General features: G+C 49.9%; 1 protein-coding gene across 1 annotated transcript in view; it reads left to right on the plus strand.

The window, feature by feature from the left end:
* The first annotated feature begins 13331 nt into the window (after positions 1-13331).
* Positions 13332-16870, plus strand: part of LOC122549956 (cytoplasmic dynein 1 light intermediate chain 1-like) — a 52217-nt gene continuing 48678 nt past the window's right edge. Inside the window, exons 1-2 of the mRNA XM_043690239.2 lie at positions 13332-13532; positions 13651-13724. Coding sequence (XP_043546174.1) covers positions 13393-13532; positions 13651-13724 — 214 coding nt within the window. The 5' untranslated portion in view covers positions 13332-13392. The remainder of the gene's footprint in view (positions 13533-13650; positions 13725-16870) is intronic.

Here is a 16870-nt window from a genome sequence, read left to right on the forward strand (position 1 = left end):
GAGAGAGAGCAGACAGCCCAGGGAGGACGGCAGTGAGAGAGAGAGCAGGCAGCCCAGGGTGGACGGCAGTGAGAGAGGGAGCAGGCAGCCCAAGGAGGACAGCAGTGAGAGAGGGAGCAGTCAGCCCAGGGTGGGCCGGCAGTGAGAGAGAGAGAGCAGGCAGCCCAGGGAGGACGGCAGTGAGAGAGGGAGCAGGCAGCCCAGGGAGGACAGCAGTGAGAGAGGGAGCAGTCAGCCCAGGGTGGACAGCAGTGAGAGAGAGAGCAGGCAGCCCAGGGAGGACAGCAGTGAGAGAGGGAGCAGTCAGCCCAGGGTAGGCCGGCAGTGAGAGAGAGAGAGCAGGCAGCCCAGGGAGGACGGCAGTGAGAGAGGGAGCAGGCAGCCCAGGGAGGACAGCAGTGAGAGAGGGAGCAATCAGCCCAGAGTGGGCCGGCAGTGAGAGAGAGAGAGCAGGCAGCCCAGGGAGTTCGGCAGTGAGAGAGAGAGCAGGCAGCCCAGGGAGGACGGCAGTGAGAGAGAGAGCAGGCAGCCCAGGGTGGACGGCAGTGAGAGAGGGAGCAGGCAGCCCAAGGTGGATGGCGGTGAGGGAGGGAGCAGGCAGCCCAGGGAGGACGGCTATGAGAGGGGGAGCAGGCAGCCCAGGGTCAGCCGGCCGTGAGAGGGGGAGCAGGCAGCCCAGAGTGGGCCGGCAGTGAGAGAGGGAGCAGGCAGCCCAGGGAGGATGGCAGTGAGAGAGGGAGCATGCAGCCCAGGGAGGACGGCAGTGAGAGAGGGAGCAGGCAGCCCAGTGTGGGCCAGCAGTGAGAGGGGGAGCAGGCAGCCTAGGGTGGGCCGGCTGTGAGAGGGGGAGCAGGCAGCCCAGGGAGGGCCGGCCGTGAGAGGGGGAGCAGGCAGCCCAGGGAGGGCTGGCCGTGAGAGGGGGAGCAGGCAGCTCAGAGTGGGCCAGCCATGAGAGAGGAGCAGGCAGCCCAGAGTGGGCCGGCCGCGAGAGGGGAGCAGGCAGCCCAGGGTGGGCCGGCCATGAGAGGGGGAGCAGGCAGCCAGAGTGGGCCGGCTGTGGCAGGTGGAGCCGGCAGCCCAGAGTGGGCCGGCTGTGAGAGGGGGAGCAGGCAGCCCAGGGTGGGCCGGCTGTGCGAGAGGGAGCAGGCAGCCCAGAGTGGGCCAGCCGCGAGAGGGGGAGCTGGCAGCTCAGATTGGGCCGGCCATGAGAGGGGGAGAAGGCAGTCCAGGGTGGATGGCAGTGAAAGGAAGAGAATGCAGCCCAGGTTGGCTAGCAGTGAGAGAGGGAGAGAAGACAGCCCAGGGTGGACAGCAGTGAGAGAGGGAGCAGGCAGCTCATGGTGGACAGCAGTGAAAGAGGGAGCAGGCAGCTCATGGTGGACAGCAGTGAGAGAGGGATCAGGCAACCAGAGTGGACCGGCTGTGGCAGGTGCAGCCGGCAGCCCAGAGAGGGCCGGCCGCGAGAGAGGGAGCAGGCAGCCCAGGGTGGGCCGGCAGTGAGAGAGGGAGCAGGCAGCTAAAGGTGGATGGCAGTGAGAGAGGGAGCAGGCAGCCAGAGTGGGCCGGCTGTGGCAGGTAGAGCCGGCAGCCCAGAGTGGGCCGGCCGCGAGAGAGGGAGCAGGCAGCCCACGGTGGGCCGGCCGTGAGAGGGGGAGCTGGCAGCACAGAGTGGGCCGGCCATGAGAGGGGGAGAAGGCAGTCCAGGGTGGACGGCAGAGAGGGGAAGAGAATGCAGCCCAGGGTGTACTGGCAGGAAAAGGGAGAGAAGGCAGACCAGGGTGGACAGCAGTGAGTGAGAGGGAGAGAATGCAGCCCAGGGTGGCTAGCAGTGAGAGTGGGAGAGAAGGCAGCCCAGGGTGGATGGCAGTGAAAGGAAGAGAATGCAGCCCAGGTTGGCTAGCAGTGAGAGAGGGAGAGAAGACAGCCCATGGTGGCCAGCAGTGAGAGAGGGAGAGAAGACAGCCCAGGGTGGACAGCAGTGAGAGAGGGAGAGAAGACAGCCTAGGGTGGCAAGCAGTGAGAGAGGGAGAGAAGATAGCCCAGGGTGGATGGCAGTGAGAGAGGGAGCAGGCAGCTCAGGGTGGACGCAGTGAGAGAGGGTTCAGGCAGCCCAGGGTGTCCAGCAGTGAGAGGGAGAGAAGACAGCCCAGGGTGGACAGCAGTGAGAGAGGGAGCAGGCAGCTCAGGGTGGATGGCAGTGAGAGAGGAATGAGGCAGCCCAGGGAGGACAGCAGTGAGAGAGGGAGCAGTCAGCCTAGGGTGGGCCAGCAGTGAAAGAGGGAGCAGGCAGCCCAAGGTGGACAGCAGAGAGAGAGCAGGAAGCCCTGAGTGGGCAGCTGTGAGAGAGGGAGAGAAGGTAGCCCATAGTGGGCTGCAGTGAGAAGGGGAGCAGGTAGCTCAGGGTGGATGGCAGTGAGAGTGGGTGCAGGCAGCTCAGGGTGGATGGCAGTGAGAGGGGGAGCAGGCAGCTCAGGGTGAATGGCAGTGAGAGGGGGAGCAAGTAGCCCAGGTGGACCGCAGTGAGGGAGAGCAGGCAGCTCAGGGTGGACTGAAGTGAAAGGGGGAGCAGGCAGCTCAGGGAGGACGGCAGTGAAAGGGAGTGCAGGCAGCTCAAGGTAGATGGCAGTGAGACAGGGAGCAGGCAGCTCAGGGTGGATGGCAGTGAAAGGGGGTGCAGGCAGCTCAGGGTAGATGGCAGTGAGACAGGGAGCAGGCAGCTCAGGGTAGATGGCAGTGAGACAGGGAGCAGGCAGCTCAGGGTAGATGGCAGTGAGACAGGGAGCAGGCAGCTCAGGGTGGATGGCAGTGAGACAGGGAGAAGGCAGCTCAGAACGGATGGCAGTGAGACAGGGAGCAGGCAGCTCAAGGTAGATGGCAGTGAGACAGGGAGCAGGCAGCTCAGGGTGGGCCGGCAGTGAGAGAGGGAGCAGGCAGCTCAGGGTGCATGGCAGGGAGAGAGGGAGAAGGCAGCCCAGAAGGTTTAGAAGGGGCAAGGTCAAGCCCAGAGTGGGTCAGCCCTGTGAGGAATGCGAGCCCACCATAGCCAAGCATGTATGTACTGTGGTATTGACCTGTTAAGTGTTTCTTTGTTTTTCTACCTTTCACAAAGAAGGACTGTATTGTTAATTTTTTTAAAAATTCATTTTCCTTATTTTACTGCTTTGTACCTAAGATTCATACCTAGGCACCTTTGTTCCTAAGGTGGCACCATAAGTGGCAACTTGTAAACTTTTTCCAGTGCTCATCTAAGTACATGTGACAATAAATCTAATTCAATTCAAGGGATATTGGTATCTCATTTACATATAAATAAATGGAATTTAACATTACCTTATGAATTAAATAGGCAGCACATGGGAAGCAAAGATCCTTTGATGCTCAACCATTCATGTGAGTGATGTTTTGTAAGTACTGTCTCAGGTCTTGAGACCAGCTATTGTAACCAAACTCCCACTGGCGTGGAAGCAATCATGCCAAAGGGAAGAGGAGGTCATTGCAATCACTAAACAGCAGGGCAGTCCAGAAGAGCTGAGAAATAACTTGCAAAGATATTTGACTTGAAGCAAGGTAAGCAAAGGGCTAGTAGTTTATGTGCCAGGTAGATCGAGAAAGTCTGGGTGCCACTAGAGTTCATCCTGTGCAAGGGCAGCAATCAGTAATGGAGGGAATTTAACCATGTATTACTACCTAATCCTCCCCAACCTCAGAGCAGAGGAAGAGCAGCACAGAGGGAAAGGGACCGTGCCAACAAGTGTGTAGCCTGTGGCTGAACAGGCTACAGAAGAATACCAAGGAGCATGACAGAGGAAGCACAATCACAGACAGAGAATAGTATGTCTTCGAGTTTTAGAGACATGGATTATGCTGAGCTATCAGTGTGCCACTACCAAGGAAGATTGCAGCCATCAAGGAAAGCTGTCACCAACCTATGACTGACAACCCATAGCCCCTGGACAGGCACCAGTACCAGTGATGCTGAAAGTCATCACTGAATTGAACATCTATGCATCAGGTATTTTTCATGCATCCATTGAGACTTGTATGAATACATGAACAAGAAACAAGAGTAGGCCATTCTACCCTTCCAGCCCACTCAACCATTCAATAAGATCACGTTGATCTAATTTAACATCAACTCTACATTCCTGCTACCCCTGATAACCTTTCAAGCTCTGGATAATCAAGAATCATCTCCATCTTTAAAATATGCAAAGATTCTGCATTCACTGCCTTTTGAGGAAGAGAATTTCAAAGACTCAATCTTCTGAGAGAAAAATTTCCTCAACTGTTTTAAATGGAAATCCCTAACTTTTAAACTATGACCCGCTAATTCTAGATTCTCCCACAACAGGAAAGATCCTTTTCACATCCACTCAGTCAAGTTCACTAACGATCTTATATATTTCAATTAAGTCACCTCTAACTCTTCTAAACCTCAGATGATACAGACGGTGCCTATCTAGCCTTTCATCCCTCCCCTTCCTAGACCTTTCCATTTCTATCTCGGGGCTCCTCCCTCCTCTTCCTAGACCTTTCCATTTCTATCTCGGGTGACCGAATCGACACGGACATCTACTATAAACCGACCGACTCCCACAGCTACCTAGACTACGCCTCCTCCCACCCTGCCCCCTGTAAAAACGCCATCCCATATTCCCAATTCCTTTGTCTCCGCCGCATCTGCTCCCAAGAGGACCAGTTCCAAAACCGTACAACCCAGATGGCCTCCTTCTTCAAGGACCGCAATTTCCCGCCAGACGTAGTCGACGATGCCCTCCACCGCATCGCTCCTCCGCCCTTGAGCCCCACCCCTCCAACCGTCACCAGGATACTGGTCCTCACATACCACCCCACCAACCTCCATGTACAACGTATCATCCGCCGTCATTTCCACCACCTCCAAACGGACCCCACCACCGTGGGGATATTTCCCTCCCCTCCCCTATCAGCGTTCCGAAAAGACCACTCCCTCCGTGACTCCCTCGTCAGGTCCACACCCCCCACCAACCCAACCTCCACTCCCGGCACCTTCCCCTGCAACCGCAAGAAATGCAAAACTTGCACCCACACCTCCCCCCTTACTTCCCTCCAAGACCCCAAGGGACACTTCCATATCCGCCACAAATTCACCTCCACACACATCATCTATTGCATCCGCTGCACCCGATGTGGTCTCTCTATACTGGGGAGACAGGCCGCCTACTTGCGGAACGTTTCAGAGAACACCTCTGGGACACCCGGACCAACCAACCCAACCACCCTGTAGCCCAACACTTTAACTCCCCCTCCCACTCCACCAAGGACATGCAGGTCCTTGGACTCCTCCATCGCCAGACCATGGCAACACGACGGTTGGAGGAAGAGCGCCTCATCTTCTGCCTGGGAACCCTTCAACCACAAGGGATGAACTCAGACTTCTCCAGTTTCCTGATTTCCCCTCCCCCCACCTTGTCTCAGTCAAATCCCTCGAGCTCAGCACCGCCTTCCTAACCTGCAATCATCTTCCTGACCTCTCCGCCCCCACCCCACTCCGGCCTATCACCCTCACCTTGACCTCCCTCCACATATCGCATTTCCAAAGCCCCTCCCCCAAGTTCCTCCTCCCTACCTTTTATCTTAGCCTACTGGACACACTTTCCTCATTCCTGAAGAAGGGCTTATGCCCGAAACGTCGATTCTCCTATTCCTTGGATGCTGCCTGACCTGCTGCGCTTTTCCAGCAACACATTTTCAGCTTTCATCAAAGCAAACCAGGTAGTAGTCTAGTAAACCTTCTTTGAACTGATTACAATGCTTTAATATCCTTCCACAAGTATGCTGACCAGTTCTATACACATTACTCTAGATGTGCTCTTATCAATGCCCTGTATTACTGAAACATGGCAGCCCTGTTCTTGTAATCAATTCCCCTCTCAATAGAACAGTACATACTACTAGCTTTTATGATCACTCGCAATACCTGCATACTAACCTTCTGTGGTTTACACAAAAATCACTGCACCTCAGAGTTCTCCAACTTCTCACCATTTAGATGGTATGCTTCTTTCTGCCAAAATGGACAATTTCAAACCTTGCCTAATTAAATTCCATTTGTCAGATGTTTCCCTGTATACTTAACCTATTTATAATCACTTTGCATTTTTCTTATGTCCTCTTCATAATTTACTTTCCTAACTATCATTGGTGTCATCAGCAACACAGCAACCGTACTTTAGTCCTTTCATCCAAGTTATTTATATCAATTGTAAAAGTTGAGGCCTCAGCATTGATCCTCTAGCACACCACTCATCACCAGACAATGACCCATTTATACTCACTTTCTGTTTCCGCTGGCCAAACAATCTTTTATCCATGCAAGTGTGTTGCATCCTATACCATGGACTTTTATTTTACATAATAACTAATAGCAAAGGTGGACCTATTTCATCGCACAAATTTTAATATCTAAAGAACAAAGAAAATTACAGCACAGGAACAGGTCCTTCGGCCCTCCAAGCCTGCGCCGATCCAGATCCTCTATCTAAATCTGTCACTTATTTTCTAAGGATCTGTATCTCTCTGCTTCCTGCCCATTCATCTATCTGTCTAGATACATCTTAAATTATGCTATCGTGCCCACCTAGATTAGATTAGATTAGATTAGATTAGATTACTTACAGTGTGGAAACAGGCCCTTCGGCCCAACAAGTCCACACCGACCCGCCGAAGCGTAACCCACCCATACCCCTACATTTACCCCTTTACCTAACACTACGGGCAATTTAGCATGGCCAATTCACCTGACTTGCACATCTTTGGACTGTGGGAGGAAACCAGAGCCCCCGGAGGAAACCCACGCAGACACGGGGAGAACGTGCAAACTCCACACAGTCAGTCGCCTGAGTCGGGAATTGAACCCGGGTCTCTGGCGCTGCGAGGCAGCAGTGCTAACCACTGTGCCACCGTGCCGCCCACAACCTCTACCACCTCCGCTGGCATCACGTTCCAGGCACCCACCGCCCTCTGCGTAAAGAACTTTCCATGCATATCTCCCTTAAACTTTTCCCCTCTCACTTTGAATTCGTGACCCCTAGTAATTGAGACCCCCACTCTGGGAAAAAGCTTCTTGCTCTCCACCCTGTCTATACCTCTCATGATTTTGTAGACCTCAATCAGGTCCCCCCTCAACCTCCATCTTTCTAACGATAATAATCCTAATCTACTCAACCTCTCTTCATAGCTAGTGCCCTTCATAACAGGCAACTTTTCAGGCATAAGCCCTTCATCAGGAATGTATCCTGATGAAGAGCTTATGCCCGAAAAGTCAATTCTCCTGCTCCTCGGAAGCTGCTTGACCTGCTGTGCTTTTCCAGCACCACACTCTTGACTGTGATCGCCAGCATCTGCAGTCCTCGCTTTCTCCAAATGTGGCCGAACCAAAGTCTTACACAACTGTAATATGACCTGCCAACTCAATACCCCATTCGATGAAGGAAAGCATGCCGTACGCCTTCTTGACCACTCTGTCAACACGTGTTGCCACCTTCAGGATACAATGAACCTGAACATCCAGATCTCTCCGTACATCAATTTTCCCCAGGACTTTTCCATTTACTGTGGTTTACTCTTGAGTTGGATCTTCCAAAATGCATCACCTCACATTTGCCTGGATTGAACTCCATCTACCATTTTTCTGCTCAACTCTCTAATCTTTCTATATTCTGCTGTATTCGCTGACAGTTCCCTTCACTATCTGCTCCTCCACCAATCTGCAAATTTGCTAATCAGACTACCTATACCTTCTTCCAGATCATTTATGTATATCACAAATAAAAGTGGTCCCAGCATGGATCCCTGTGGAACAGCGCTGGTCACAGTTCTCCATTTTGAAAAAATCCTTTCCATTACTACTCTCTGTCTCCTGTTGCCCAGCCAGTTCTTTATCCATCTGGCTAGTACACCCTAGACCCCATGCGCGTTCACTCTCTCCATCAGCCTACTATAAATCCATGCATATGACATCTACAGCCCTTCCTTCATCAATCATCTTTGTCACTTCTTCAAAATATTCTATTAAGTCGGTAAGACATGACTTTCTCTGAACAAAATCATGTTGCCTATCACTGATAAGCCCATTTTCTCCCAAATGGAATAGATCCTATCCCTCGGTATCTTCTCCAGCCAGGCTCACCTGTCTATAATTACCTGGATTATTCCTGTTACCCTTCTTAAACAAGGCGACAACATAAGCAATTCTCCATCGTCCGGGACCTCGCCTGTGTCCAAGGATGCTGTAAAGATATCTGTTAAGGCCCCAGCTATTTCCTCTCTCACTTCTCTTAGTAACCTGGGAACATCCAAAGAAGTTTCTGCCATATTGTGAACCTCATGAGAAAAACGTCCCAACCATTGTGATTTCTGGAAGGAATTCAACAATCGTACATGGATGTGGATCATTAAGGACTCGTGAAATCAAGTTACACAATCGCTGACTGGAAAAAGAATTTGACCTGAGGCTATGATTGGGGAACTCTATGAAATCAATGTTGATGCCGAAGTAATTGACAAAATTAATTGGAGGGAAGGAATTTGAAAACCTGGCTGCAAACGAGGTGGAGGAGTTGCTTATGTCAGAACTCTCCATAGATGTATTGGTAGAGCTGATGAAATCACATGAAAGCAAAGAATAAAAGGAAAGAGAGCCAAGGAAGGCTCAAATTACGCCCAAGGTGATGGCAGATGTTAAAAAATCAGCAGAAAAATTGAACAAAAAGAGGAAACAGACTATGATAAAAATATTGAAAGAAGCTCTGTTTTTTCTAGTGTTGACACCACTACTGCTCTCTGCTAGCATTTTACAAAATGCAAAAGTAAATGACAAAGCAAACAGAATTTTATTTTTATCTCCCGCCACATCAGGATCATATCTCATCCACTCTCTCCATTAAACTCACCTGAGATAGTGGCAGACCACAACAGATCAGACAAAGAATTGAAGATAAATGGTAACAGACTATGTTACAAACATGAAAAGCAGCATTGTCCTTTGCAAAGTGATTGGAAAAAAAACAAAGTGCTGGAGAAACTCAGCAGGCCTTGCAGCATCTGCAGAAAGGGAAATAGAGTTAATTTTTCTGAGTTCAGTGACCCTTCATCAGAACTGACAGCAGCTGGGACAGCATGGTATTTATTTATTTTTTTTTCTTCTTTTTTTTTTCTTTTAACCCCCACACTACCACCTAAGTGCGGTAGTGCTTATTTTTTTTCCCCAGCACCCATGGTGTGTGTGTGCAGGTGTGAGACAGTGTAAGACACAAAGTGCACAAATCTTTATTCAAATTCCACCACCAGGAAGATAGGAAAACACCCGGGTGGCCAGTGACAAACACTGCCCTTCACATCAAAGGGCAGTGCTCTGTGATCAAAACAGTGAAGGGGAGGGTAGGGACTAAATCAAAATAGAGTTGGAGGGAGAAATAATGCACTCCACTCCCTGCGGCACCCACCTCTCCCTGAACAACTCCAGGGTGTTGGTGGACACCGCGTGCTCCTTCTCCAAGGACACCCGGGCCCTAACGTAACCGCGGAATAGGGGCAGGCAGTCGGCCCTAACGACCCCCTCCATGGCCCGCTGCCTGGACCTGTTGATGGCCAGTTTGGCCAGGCCCAGGAGCAGACCCACGAGGAGGTCTTCAGACCTGCCCTCCCTCCTCCGTACCAGGTGCCCGAAGATCAGGAGCGTGGGACTGAAGTGCAGCCAAAAGCAGAGGAGGAGGTTTTTAAGGAAATCAAAGAGGGAGTGCAAACGCCCACACCCAATATATACATGGTCCACGGACTCCACAGCGCCACAGAATAAGCAGTTGGGCTGGGAGTCCGTGAACCACCGCAATCTGCGGTTGCAGGGGACTGCTGCGTGCAGCACCCTCCACCCCAGATCACCGAGAGAAAGGGGGAGGACTCCTGCGTAGAGAGCCCTCCACTGGGGATCCCCACCGCCCGGTGGCGTGTCCGGACGGTGGATGAGGGAGAAGAGGTGGACGGTGTGCAGCAGCAGTCTGTACAGGGCCCTCCTTTTTACGTCTTTGAAAGAAACAAAATTAAAATTTCGGAGGCGGCTCAGGTTGTGGGGCAGCATGGTATTTATGCTGATGATGGTGGGGTGGGGTGGGGTGGGGAAGGAGTAAATTGAGCACATGGAAACAATGCTGACTGAGAAAATAAAGGAGAGGCAAATAAAGGTATTCCTGATGATAAGCCAAGAGGGAGACAAATGAGAGGTAGGATACTAACAATATGCATGAATGGTAAAAAGTGGTTTGGCTGTGCTGGGAGCCAAACCACTTTTGTAGGGCCCAGGATATGGGGTGGGTAATAAATGTGGAGGAGAGTGTTCACATTCTGAATTGTTACTCAATGTTGGGTCCTGAATGCATTAAGATACTGGCAGTGGGATTGGTTGGTGCAGGTGTCCCAGAGATATTCTCTGAAACAATCCGCAAGTAGGCGGATGTAGAGGAGACCACATCAGGTGCAACGGATACAGTAGATGACATTGGTCCCTGTACACATCCATCCGGCATGATGAAAGCCTCAAGCCCTCCATTTCTTCCTCTCACGCTGTCCCAACCGGTACCCTTCCACCGACACCTTCGTCCACCTGGCTGAACAGGTTCTGCCCCTGAACAACTTCTCCTTCCCATCCTCCCACTTCCTCTAAACCAAAGAGGTAGCCATGGACACCCGCATGGGACCCAGCTATGCCTGCTCTTTTGTCGGGTATGTGGAACAGTCCATCTTCCACAGTTACACTGGCACCACATCCCCCACCTATTCCTCCGCTATATCAATGGCTGTATCAGCACAATAATTTGGGATTATAGTTGGCAGGGACTGCTTGGACCAAAGGATCTGTTTCCATGCTGTATGACTATTCAGGGGTCTATAATACAATCCCAATAGGGTGATCATCCCTTTCTTATTTCTCAGTTCCACCCAAATAACTTCCCTGGATGTATATCCAGGAATGTCCTCCCTCAGTACAGCTGTAATGCTATCCCTTATCAAAGACACCACTCCCCCTCCTCTCTTGCCTCCTGTAGCATATGTATCCTGGAACATTAAGCTGCCAGTCCTGCCCATCCCTGAGCCATATTACTGTAATTTGTTCTGGCTCAAAGGTAGAAGACAGAGGATGGTGGTGGAGGGTTGTTTTTCAGACTGGAGGCCTGTGACCAATGGAGTACCACAAGGATCGGTGCTAGGTCCTCTACTTTTCGTCATTTATATAAATGATTTGGATGCGAGCATAAGAGGTATAGTTAATAAGTTTGCAGATGACACCAAAATTGGAGGTGTAGTGGACAGCGAAGAAGGCTACCTTGGATTACAACAGGATCTTGATCAGACGGGCCAATGGGCTGAGAAGTAGCAGATGGAGTTTAATTCAGATAAATGCAAGGTGCTGCATTTTGGGAAAGCAAATCTTAGCAGGACTTATACACTTAATGGTAAAGTCCTCAGGAGTGTTGCTAAACAAAGAGACCTTGAAAGGTTCATAGCTCGTTTGGTATGCTTTCCTTTATTGATCAGAGTATTGAGAACAGGAGTTGGGAGGTCATGTTGCGGCTGTTGGTTAGGCCACTGTTGGAATATTGAGTGGAATTCTGGTCTCCTTCCTATCGGAAAGATGTTGTGAAACTTGAAAGGGTTCAGAAAAGATTTACAAGGATTTTGCCAGGGTTGGAGGATTTGAGATATAGGGAGAGGCTGAACAGGCTGGGGCTGTTTTCCCTGGAGCGTCGGAGGCTGAGGGGTGACCTTATAGAGGTTTACAAAATTATGAGGGGCATGGATAGGATAAATAGACAAAGTCTTTTCCCTGGGGTCAGGGAGTCCAGAACTAGAGGGCATAGGTTTAGGGTGAGAGGGGAAACATATAGAAGAGACCCAAGGGGCAACGTTTTCATGCAGAGGGTGGTACGTGTATGGAATGAGCTGCCAGAGGAAGTGATGGAGGCTGGTACAATTGCAACATTTAAAAGGCATTTGGATGGGTATATGAATAGGGAAGGGTTTGGAGGGATATGGGCCGGGTGTTGGCAGGTGGGACTAGATTGGGTTGGGATATCTGGTCGGCATGGACGTGTTGGACCGAAGGGTCTGTTTCCATGCTGTACATCTCTATGACTCTATAACTTGTCCAGCAAGCCCCTCAGTTCAATGACAGTTAGGTATGGGTAGTAAATGTTGACCCAGCCATTGGTATGAGTCTCAGGTTACGGCTTCATCTGAAAGGGAGTAATCTCACAGTACTCTCTCTAATTTCTACACTAACTAACTGTCAATTTAGATTGCGTTCAAGTTCTGAAGAGACTTTTAAATCCAGAAATTCCTGATTCAGCCAACAGTGCCATTAAAATCGACGTTTCGGGCAAAAGCCCTTCATCAGGAATGGATGAAGGCTTTTGCCCGAAACGTCGATTTTGCTGCTCGTCGGATGCTGCCTGAATTGCTGTGCTCTTCCAGCACCACTGATCCAGAATCTGGTTTCCAGCATCTGCAGTCATTGTTTTTACAACAGTGCCATTAGTAACTCAATTCAAAGCAGCATTACTCAACATCGTATGCTGTAAAACTTAAACGCACCTTTAATATTTCACCTCTATAACCTATTATCCCTTTTATCAAAACAGCACTGTCGAATTTATCCAAATCTTTCGTCCATATCAAGCTGTTCAAAGTCTGATCCTACAGCCAATGTGGACTCTGAGCTCTGACAATGAAAACTGAAACAGTGATAATTTCTACTCGTTCCCTTTTTGCTGATTTGCCTCTTCAAAAGTACACGGACCTGAAACTTTAGAGAGGATTGTTTTTAGTATGTTGCCTCACAGAGAAAATGAATCCAATACCTGCACTCAAAATCTCTTGGATCAGCAAAGAACTTCGAAATTGAATGGAAACATAACATTAACTTTAAGACTTACATTTTATAAGTAGGCTCTGATTAAACTAACAGGAACAGTAATTTTGGATATGATTATTCGCTGACCTAGTGTTAATCTCTTTATCAGAAACTGAGACTGTTTTCCCCCTCTTTAACCAAACACCTTCCCTATTTTGCTGAAGCTCCTCGATGCTGCCTGAACTGCTGTGCTCTTCCAGCACCATTGATCCAGAATCTGGTTTCCAGCATCTGCAGTCATTGTTTTTACCTTCCCTATACCAGACCACTCGCTCTCTGTCCTCTCCCCTTATCCTAATGTTGAGACACTCACCCCTCCCCTGTCTTCACAAGTCGCCGCTCCACCCCGCCCTGTCACCGCCTCCTCCTCCGGCTCCACCCCGCCCTGTCGCGGTTGCCTCCTTCTCCTCCTCTCCCTTTCTGTGTGTGTGAGAGATTGTGTGCAAATGGCGCCTATTGAGGCCAGCAAGACCCGGAGACGGGCCACTCACTTACCGGCCTTGGCGCAGAGTAAGTGTCCGGGCGGCAGGGAGGCTGAGCGGCGCCAGGCGGCCGGAGAGGAGGACGAAGAGGAGAACAATCTGTGGTAAGGACCGGTGCTGGCAGGGCCTTGTCCCCTCGGAGTCGCGCCTCCCTGTGTGTGCGCGCCCACTCCCCCGGGCCGGCCGCCTGGACTGACTGACTGACTGTCTCTCCTCTTACAGGTCATCCATCCTGAGTGAGGTGTCCACCCGCTCCCGCTCCAAGCTGCCGTCCGGGAAAGCCGTGCTGGTGACGGGTAAGTCAACACGGGCCCCTTTGTGTTCCCCTCTGGGCCGGTGGGGTGGGGGGGGAACTCAGCCATCGCCTCTGAGTCTGCTTCCCTCAGCCCCGTGTTTCGGCCATGCCCCCGCCCCCCTGGATCCCGGGGAGAAACCCTGAACCTGTCGCCTTTCTCTCCGCCCGTTCCGGAATGGCCGCCGTTATTCTTCTCCACAACAAAAGCCTTAGCGCCTTGCCCGCTGTTGCTGGTTTCCCCGGGCGGGCGGTCCAGCTGCCCTTTGCCCTGGTGGCCGTTACCACCCCCCCCCGGGTCAGCCGAGCTCGTTATCATCCCGCCGTCTCCGGGCCTGGCGTTGCCATGGGAGACCAAGGTGGTGGGCACAGGGCCGGCCCCAGGCATCTTCCACTTCTCTTTTCAGCTTTCATTAACTCAGGGGGGTTTGCTTCATTGATTCGATTGCTGCATAAAAGGGTTTGTAGAATAAAACGTAATATTTGTGTTTTCATTTTTGGTAACTGCTGCCTGTCTTGTGATTTTTTTTTAAAGTCAATGGCTGTTACTGTTTGAACTGGAATCCTCAGGCAAGGATATTTGGAATTAGTTTTTTTCGACCGACTCATGACTGGTCTTTGCGTTTAGTCTCAGCAGTTTAGCGTGGAAGAAAGAAGAAACTGAAATGCTATTATTCAAAATGGGGAACAAACAAAATATAATCCCTACTCAAGTAATTTTACATGGCATTACATCATTAACATTGGAAATTCTTGAACTGAAAAGCATGAAACAGTACTGTATGCCACAGGAGCCCAATTGAGTCTTTGTCTACTCTTTTTCAAAGGCTACCAGTTAGTCTTATTTCTATCTTTTCCCCAGCTCTCAATGTTATAATTTCTCCCCACCTGTTATTTGATTTTTATCCCTTTTATTTACTCATATCAAAACCTTTCACAACTGAAAACCCTGGGTTAATCTCTGTAATGTATGAACAGCTTTTGCTATTTCAGTTTGCCTTTGTAATAACATTTAGTAGGAAAACTACCATGTTTAACTGGAATAAGTTTTGTGTAAACGATAGAGGGTGCTGAATTCTTAAAATGTATTAGACATAACTTTAAGTTAGTAGAAATTGCTTTGTAAAAGATGGATCAGTGTGAATTGGGTTTTAGGACACCAATTTAAGTAGGTTTAAACATCTCGCATAGTATAACAGAGGTTATGCTGGAACTCTGTAAAATACTAGGCTTCGGCTATAGTACTATTTACAGCCTTGTTCACTGAATTGCCGATACGGTGTGATCAATTTAGGGTGTAAAAGTCATTTGAGGGTGTTTCCAGGAATGGAAGTTTGCAGGTGACACCAGAATTGGAGGTGTTGTGTGATGTTATTAGAAGGATCAGTGTGCCAAGGAGTGGCAGATAGAGTTTAATCTAGATAAAAGTGAGCTATTGTATTTTGGAAAGACAAATACAGGGCAGGATTAATACACTTAATGGTAAGATCCTGGGGATTGTTGCTGTAAAAATACCTTGCAGTGCAGGTTCATAGTTCCTTGAAAGTGGAGTCACAGGTTGATAGGATAGTGAAGAAGATATTTAGTATACTTTCCTTTGTTGGTCAGAGCATTGAATATAGGAATTGGGAGGTCAAGTTTCGGCTGTACAGGACATTGGATGGGCCACTTTTGGAATATTGTGAGCAATTCTGGTCTTTCTGTTAGAGGAAGGATGTTTTGAAACTTGAAAGGATTTATAAGGATGTTGCCAGGGTTGGAGGGTTTGAGTAATAGAGAGAGGCTGAATAGGCTGGGGCTGTTTTCCCTGGAGTGTCTGAGGCTGAGGAGTGACCTTCGAGGTTTATAAAATCATACTAATCTAGTCCTGTTTGTCAGCAGTTGGCCCAATCCCTCTAAACCCTTCCTATTCATATACCAATCCACTTGTCTTTTACAGAGGAATTTTGATTATTCAAATGAGATGGGCGGGCACTATTTCATTTGGAAACTGATTATTCGGTTAATTGATTCAGTGCTCGGAGTTTTCTGTTAAGTCCACTCCCCATTCAGGAGACTAGGTAGCCGCACACCATGCACGAGCCCCTGGCCCCCATTCAACACTGCACGTCCTCCCCTCAACCCCATCCAACGCCGCTACCCGTCCACCTCCCCCGCCCACCCCAACCCTGTCCAACACTGCCCAATGCCCGCCCCCAATTCCATCCAACACTGCCCCCCATCCATACCCCAACCCTGTCCAACACCGTCCCCTGTCTGCCCTCGCCCCTTCTCCAGGGCAGCTGGACTGGACACCAACAACAAGCCTGCTTCTGCTGCCTTTTTGTGGGGGGGGGGGGGGGAAGTCTCCAAATAGCACGCTCACAGGTGCACGCGCACGTACAACTTTTTGTTCCAACCTTTTGACAGGTTCCTCCTTTGCCCGTACAGAACAATGTTGGAGAGATTATCTGGGGAAGAGGGCTTTAGGGTACACACCTGTGTAGAACTCCAGGAAAAGCGTGGAGGGACGAGTCAGAGGGCCGGATGTCAGTCATTTGTAGGCAGTGCCTGGGCTCCCGTCAATGTCCAGGACTGTTCTCGGCAACATTTCAGTATGAAGAATTTCAGCCCTGAAGAAGGGCTTATGACGGAAACGTCGATTCTCCTGCTCCTCAGATGCTGCCTGGCCAGCTGTGTTTTTCCAGCACCACATTTTTCAACTCTGGTCTCCAACATCTGCAGTCCTCACTTTCTCCTAGCATTTCAGTAATCCAAGTTCACCTTTAATCACTGTAAACAAAAGACACGATCAGTGTTGAAAACACATCTTTGATGTAATGTTTCTATCAGGACCTCGAGATCTCCTTCGGATAATCCAATATTTGGATAATTGATATTTGAGTAACCGAGGTTCCTCTGTAAATAGTGTAATGGTACCAGCCTCCACCACTTCCTCTGGCAGCTCATTTCACACACATGCACCATCCTCTGCGTGAAAAAGTTGCCCCTTACGTCCCTATTAAATCTTTCCCCTCTCATGCTAAATCTGTGCCCTCCTGTTCTGGATCCCCCCACCCCTATCTACAGTAACCAGGGCATAATTTTAATTTAGTTGCTTGAACAATTAGTTGCTGAGAATTTTCTTTCCACCCAAATGGTATGGTTCTG

Source organism: Chiloscyllium plagiosum, unplaced genomic scaffold (genome assembly GCF_037043375.1).
Source record: "Chiloscyllium plagiosum isolate Xiang-an unplaced genomic scaffold, Cpla_swu_hap1 HiC_scaffold_5, whole genome shotgun sequence".
In the NCBI taxonomy this organism is placed as follows: Eukaryota; Metazoa; Chordata; class Chondrichthyes; order Orectolobiformes; family Hemiscylliidae; genus Chiloscyllium; species Chiloscyllium plagiosum.